Source organism: Microtus ochrogaster, chromosome 2 (assembly GCF_000317375.1).
Source record: "Microtus ochrogaster isolate Prairie Vole_2 chromosome 2, MicOch1.0, whole genome shotgun sequence".
In the NCBI taxonomy this organism is placed as follows: Eukaryota; Metazoa; Chordata; class Mammalia; order Rodentia; family Cricetidae; genus Microtus; species Microtus ochrogaster.
Window position 1 is genome coordinate 21,435,770 of NC_022010.1, and position 7,072 is coordinate 21,442,841.

Genomic DNA, 7,072 nt, shown 5'->3' on the forward strand with positions numbered 1-7,072 from the left:
GACCAGCCTGGTCTACAAGAGCTAGTTCCAGGACAGGCTCCAAAACCACAGAGAAACCCTGTCTCGAAAAACCAAAAAAAAAAAAAAAAAAACCAACCAAAAACCAAAACCAAAAACAAAAAAACAGAGATGCCACTGTGCCTGACTGTGGGCAGCAGAGGAGAGGGCAAGAACACCTGGGAACTGTCAGCCATAACGCTTCTGTCTCAGCATGCAGGAAGCTGAGGCAGAGGATCTTGAGTTTGAGGCTAGCCTGAACAACACACTCAGTCTGAGATACATAGGAAGACACTCTCTCAAAAAGTGTGTGTGGTGTGTGTGTGGGGGGCAATAGTGTCCTCCCTACCTGACTCTGAGAGGAGGCTAACATGGCTGCAGTCCCTGGAGCAGAGGCCAGAGAGGTGACTCACGCAGGAACACGTTTCTGTGTTAACCATCCTTTTTATTTGGGGGGGGGGGTTCTTTTTGAGACAAGGTTTCTCTGTGTAGCCCTGGCTGTCCTCGATCTAGCTCGGTAGACCAGGCTGGTCTCGAACTCACAGAGATCCGCCTGCCTCTGCCTCCCAGGTGTTGGGATTAAAGGCGTGCGCCACCACCGCCCGGCATGCGTTACCCATCCTGACGAGTAGAGACACAGGCTTAAGTGATGGTCCCAAGGTCCTGAGGTTGGATGCTCTACGCAACCACGTGCACATGTTTAGAACACATTGCCCTAGGCAGCTTGGTGCCACAAGGGCTGAGGATGGAGGCAGGTGGGAGGAGCGGAGCCGGGATGGAGTGGGTTGGAGAGGGAAGAACATGGACCCATTCCTCATGGCTCCAGCCTCAGGGCAGAAAATAAAGCTGGGGGCAGCCACCAGATATCCAAAGTGTCAACCATGAAATTCATGTCCCTCCAGGTACCAAGGAGACCACTTCCTCCTAGATGGGCTAACAGCCTCAGGGTAAGGGGCATATTTAGTTTTTTGTTTGTTTTGTTTTGTTTTTGTGGAACTGACCAGCCGGATGCTGCTCACTGGCCCCAGGGGTAGACTGGAGGGGATGTGCTGTCCACCCACACACAAGACCTGGACATGTCATTCCCCTTTGCTCCTGTCAGAGAACGTGCACGCACATGCATGCGCAGACACACACACACACACGCACACACACACACACACACACTCATACACGGGGGGGGGGGAGGGGGCGGGGCAGGGACGACTGGACACGGAGGAGGAAACTGGAAGCCAGAAGGGAAGGCGCCTCTCCTGGAGTGTCTGTGAGTCACAGCCAGGCCCAGACAGGAGTGGGGACAGAGGTTAAAAATACCCTAGGGCTGGGGGTTAAACCTGTCATAGGTGACTCAGGCCCACAGAGCCATTCAAGCCATTGTCCCACCCCCACACCCTGTCTGGACATATATCAACAATTTTTCCCTTCCACCCACGTGAGAGATCATAAACACACACACACACACTCACACGTACACATGTGAACACACACACAAGGTAAGTATATAATGGCGCTGGATAAGGAAGCTCAGACCTAACACTGGGACACTGGTGTCTGAGCACACAAGGGTACACATTACCCCTGCTCCCCTACTGGACAAGCAGGCCAATCCCCACATCCCCTCCCTCAGTCCATCTCACCTGGCCTCAAGCACGGAGCAGCGCAACCGGCTGGCATGGGTCCCCGGCACCACCTCCAGGCGCAGGTGGATCTCGCCCTGTACCTCTTCATTCCGGTCCACCTCCATCAGGTGGGTCCAGCCACTGAATCCTGCGGGGCTTCACGTCAGTCAAGGATGGGGCCCACCCCCCACTCCCTTCAGCCCACCTGCTACCCAGAGCTCCTTTATTACCCCTTGAAGTCCTCTAGATATTCCCAGTGACAGATGGGGAAACTGAGGCCCAGGCGTCGAGCAGGAGTTGGAAGTGCGGACATATTTAGTTGCATGTATTGTGTGGCGCTGTGCTTTTCCGAGCATGCAGGGGCCAGAGCTGGATGTTGGGTATCTCCCGCTATCTTATATTGTGAGACAGAGTCAACCTGAAGCCCCCCCCCCCCATTTCAGCTACGCTGGTTGGCCAGTGAACTCTTAGGGTCAACCTATCCCTGACAACATTGGAGTTACAGGCACAAGCAGCCCTGCCTGGTTTTTTCTTGTCCTGGGACAGCAAGAGCTCTCTGTTAGGAAGTCAACTTCTCATTCCCTGCTCTTTCGTTATAAAGAACAGTTTCATGTAGCCCAGGCTGGCCTCTCTCCCACAAGTATCTGAGGATGTCCTTGCGCTCCCAATCCTCCTGCCTCCACCTCCCCAATGCCAGGATTACAGGCACGTACCCTGCAATATTGAGGTTGGAATTTAAGTCAGAGGTCCGGGTTCTAGGTCCGGGTTCTATCATTCTGTGCTTTGATTGCATGTGCCTGACCCTGACTGGTTACGGAACTATCGACTCTATCCTCAGCTTTCCCTCCTTAAAACACGAGAACAGTGGCTCCCTCCTGGCTATTGGAGTGATGATCCGCAGGCCAGATGTGGGAGCTAAGGGAGCCACCAGCAAGGAAATGCACCAGGAACACCTGGTCAGCTGGGGCTGCAGCAGGAGAGGCCACAGGCCTGGCCTGGCCAGGAGGCTCCGTGAGTCAGCAGAGCCTGCCACCCCCTCATCCCCACCCCCAGCCTCACAGACAGGAACAGGTGCGTGCCCTGGGAAGCCATGAGACAGTCAGAGGCTTGGCTGGCAGAGCCCAAAGGACCCAAGAGCTCTTGGGCTCAACCACCTGAAAAGCCCAGAGAGGTCAAGACCTGTCTGAGGTTCCACAGTGAGACCTGGGCAGGGCTGAGACTTCAAAAAACAGTGTGTATTCTGGAAGTAACCCAAGCGGCCCTGAATCTGGACCGGCATCAGGCCAGTCCTCTTGGGTCTGGGACTCAGGTGTGGGGAATGGATGGAAAAGAGGAGCTACGTTGAGTGGTGGGAGTCAGGTACTAAATAGTCCTCTGGGGAGATGGGACATCTTACCCTTTGGGTGAGAGGCTAGCATATCCCTCGTGAGGCAGACCTTCCCAATAACATCGTCCCGGCTGGGGGTGGAAAGAGAGAGTCAGAGCTGAACTATGGAATGAATTTCCCTGGAGCCCAGCAAACTCAGCCCTCCAAGCCCAGCCCCCACCCTCCAGGAAGCCATCAGCTGCAGGACAGCACAATAGGGCAGATCGCAGGACGCTTGTGCAGGCTGTGGACACTCTCATGGTGATCTAAAACACACCAAACTCATGCCCCCTGGGTACCCACTTCATAGCTCACGTCACGATGCGCATGCACACGTCTGTGCAGCTAATCCATACACAAGCTCAACCCCGCCTCCTCCCAGGCCCTCTGGACACCCCCGCCAGTGCAGCGCAAAATAGGATGCAAAGAGGCCAGCAGTCAGCAATGGTCACATCCTGGTCCAGCTGCAGAGCAGGGCAAACTTACCTGAGAGCATCCTCATCCATGACATAGAAGGCCACCGCGTGGAACGTGGGAGGCAAATGAACTTGATACTCCTCACCCCAGAAGGGGCACAGGGTCTTCCACACAGTGGCTGTCCTACAGGAGAACGCCCCTCAACATCTGGCCATGCCACTCCTACCTTCTTTGCATCTGGTACCCGGTAATCACACTGGTTGAACACATGTTTCCTTCCCATCTTTCAGTCATTGCTGTTGGCTTCCTGTCCACCCTGGATAGGGGATGAGCTATTACTGCAATTTGGGGACATAGATCTCACAGTTGAGGGTAGCCAGTCTCAAGTAGTAGGGCAGAGGCTGAGCAGCCCTCCCCCACCAGAACAGAGCTGTCAATCAACTCATGGGATTCAACAGGACACATGGTTTCATGGGAGCTGAAGTCACCAGAGGACCAGATGGAAGCTCAGGGGGCTGCTCCACCCCAACTACTTCTCAGGTAGGTCATGAGGACGCCGGACTGTCTACTTCTCTATCTGTGTGGGGCAGAACCACCATAGCCCTCTCCCTGTCTGCTGCCCATGGTTTAAAGAAGGCCTGAATTTAGGCTTAGCTTGCAATTGGTACGAGGTGTCAGCAATGGCTGCACCTGTTCAGGTGTGCATGGCAACCCAGTAGCTCTGGTCATGAACTTTAGGGGATGGGGTCCGGGTGGTGGATGGGCTAGAACAGCAAACACCAGTCCATGGAGTTGGAGTTGGCGAGATAGCACATTGGGTGAAAGAGCTTGCTGCCCAGCCTGAGAGCCTGGGACCCACATGGTGGAAAGAGAGAATGGAGTCCTGCAAATTGCTCTCTGATCTTCGCCTACAAACTGGGGTGCACTTCCCCCATCCCTAAATAAATAAACGATAAAATAAATAAATAATAAATAAAATTAATGACAATACATTTTAAAAACAAATCAGGGACTGGTGGAAAGGGCACATCCAGAGGAAGCGGCCCTTCTGGGTTGAAGAACGGATTTATTGGGAATGATCTCTGTGAGAGAATCTCTCAGAAGGAGAGCGGCACCAAGACAGAGCAGAACGACGTTCTGGGGTAAGCCAGACCTGACTTCCGGTCTGGGTTTGTCAGTTCCTTCGGTGTGAGGCCCTGGGCAAGTTACCTGGTCTGAGCCTTACTTTCGCCACCTGCCCATTGTAATGAATTCCAAGGGCTGATAAAGGGTTAGCCAGGAGACTGGTGGAGACAGTGTTCTAACTGCTCATCACCACGTCTCTCTGGTGGTAAAGACGGAACCAGGTAGGTGACAATTGCTTGCCCGCAGGGCAGGAGATAAGGATAGCTTATAGCTGAGTTTGCTGTAACTCCAAAGTTACAGGTCGGGTCTTTCTCAGCTTGGAGCAGAGACAGTACCGGAGCCCCAGAGAGATGAGGGACTCCCAGCCTTCATCCATGTCCTCCAGGAGGAGCAGGTGGCTGGATGAGGGTCAGTCAGCCCTGGATTCAGGAAGGGAGCAGCAGGTACCTGATGATGGGTTCATTGTCCACCTTCACGATGCAGTAGGGGTCGCTGCTGCCCGTGCTGCAAGACAGAAGGGCAAGGGATGGGGTTGGCTGGCAGCCAGATGACACCAGGCTGGGTGAGGTCCGAGAGGAGGGGTGGGGGACTAGGGCGGGAACGTTGCCTGGGGGCGGGGCTAGGGACACTGACGGGGTGGGGCCTAGGGTGGACAATTTGCTGGAGGCGGGACTTAGGAGCGGGGCTGAAACAAGTTCTAGAGGAGCCCAGCGGGGGCGAGAAGGCAAGGTGCTGGGGACGGAGCACTGGGATGGATCCTTGCTGGAGGGCTTGGGGGAACGGCGGCCGAGAGGTCTGGAGGAGAGGCCGAGGGGGAAAGCCTGATGAATGAGGAACTACTACGGAGGTGGGGCTGTGGGCGGGGCTTTTGAGAAAATCCAAGACCTGGGCGGGGCCTGTGGGGAAGTAAGCGACGGGGCTGGGGAAACCATCTAAACCCGGGCCAAGGAGGGAAGCTTTCCGTGGGTGGGGCTGGTGGGAGGCCTGCTGGGGCGGGACTTGTAGGAAACTTTCTAGGGGCGGGGCTTGGGCAGCTTTAGCTCTGGAAGTTTCGGGGAAGGGGGACGGGAGGGGGAAGAAGAAAGGGCTTCTCCCAGGCAGTGCCTTCCATCTGCCTGAGAAGCATCCCGAGAAGACAGTGGAGACTTAGGCACCGTCTCCAGGGTGCAGCCCAAAGCCTTTCACAACACAAGTCCCTGGGAGGGGGATGAAGAGGGACCTTCACTGTGGGCTTCTGAGTCCACGACGTGTGTGTGTGTGTGTGTGTGTGTGTGTGTGCGCGCGCGCGCGCGCGCCACTCACTGTTCCTTCTCCACCCCTCGGCTTGGTGCCAAAATAGTCTTAGCAACAAAGGCCAGGCATCTCCCAGCACCTCTAGCCTCCACACCAAAGGCTGTCCCTGTATGTTTTCCTTTGAGTCTTTCCCCTGTTGTCCCTGCGGCAACAGCCTCCTCCTGTAAAAACCCTCTCCTGCCTCGGAGACAGAGTAGGGGACCCTTTGGGATCCTGCAGGCTACAGCTCCTGCTATCCTTCGATTTTCTGCACCCCAGGCCAGGCAGGAGCGCACCTACCCAGTAGTACCTGCCTCCCTTCAGGGCTAGAAGCTAGTGTGGGTGAGAATCTTCTTTTGTTGCTCATCACAGGGCTTGACCCAAGACAGGGGCCAAGTGTTTGCTGAGTGAATGAATGAATGATCCCGAGAAAGGAGGGCTGGAGAAGGCAAGTCCAGGATTTTCCAGGTATATATTTATACCGTGGAGCTCATGAGGTTATGAGGGTAGCAGGCAAACACAGTGCCTGTTTGTCCTTCATAAAAAGGAAGTGGATTTATGTGATACAAGCTAGGGAATCCCATTTTCTACTTCCCAATTTTCTATTTTATTTTATTTATTTATTTTTAGACACTGGGGATGGACTCAGGCTCCCCTGAATGTTAGGCAAGAGTCCTAAGGCAGAGCCACGTTTTCTCGACTGTCAATGGAAGAGTCTAATTAAGTACTCTTGCTGCTTAGCCATGCCCTCAGCCCCTCACTGGGGGATTCTAAGCCAACCTTCTCTCTCTAAGCTACATTCCCAGCCCCTGTGTCCCAACTGTCTACAGGGGCCCTTGAGGCAGGGAATACCACTGAGGCCCAAAGCCCCCCCCCCCAAAAAAAAAAAAAAACCCAACAAAACAAAGCAGGAAACATCTGCCCAGGCTGTTTGGTTTCTGGAAAGCGAGAAGTGTAACATCAGCTCACAGGGTAGCTCTTCCCGGGAGTCTCTGAGACAGCAAGGCTGGTGTGTACAAAGGTCACAGATGTCGTGGAACTTCAGTGATGGTCCCTGTGACCACACAAGCCCTCTCCCCTCCAGTGAGTCCGCCCTCCAGCATCCTAATTTGCATCGCACCGGCTCAAAGCTGTGAGATTCTAGGTCTTGCCAGGTGGTGGCGCATGCTTCTAATCCCAACAGGGGCAGGCGGATCTCTGAGTTTGAGGACAGCCTGGTCTACAAAGTGAGTTCCAGGACAGCCAAGGCTACTCAGAGAAACCCTGTCTCTTAAAA

General features: G+C 54.5%; 1 protein-coding gene across 2 annotated transcripts in view; it reads right to left on the reverse strand.

Moving 5' to 3' along the window:
• The window catches only part of Rasa4b (RAS p21 protein activator 4B), a 26,177-nt gene that overhangs the window by 15,607 nt on the left and 3,498 nt on the right, over positions 1–7,072 (reverse strand). For both annotated transcript variants that reach the window (XM_026788362.1, XM_026788363.1), the window contains exons 2-5: positions 4,972–5,028; positions 3,469–3,582; positions 3,013–3,074; positions 1,635–1,764 (exon numbers count right to left, since the gene is read on the reverse strand). In XM_026788362.1, coding sequence (XP_026644163.1) covers positions 1,635–1,764; positions 3,013–3,074; positions 3,469–3,582; positions 4,972–5,028 — 363 coding nt within the window. The remainder of the gene's footprint in view (positions 1–1,634; positions 1,765–3,012; positions 3,075–3,468; positions 3,583–4,971; positions 5,029–7,072) is intronic.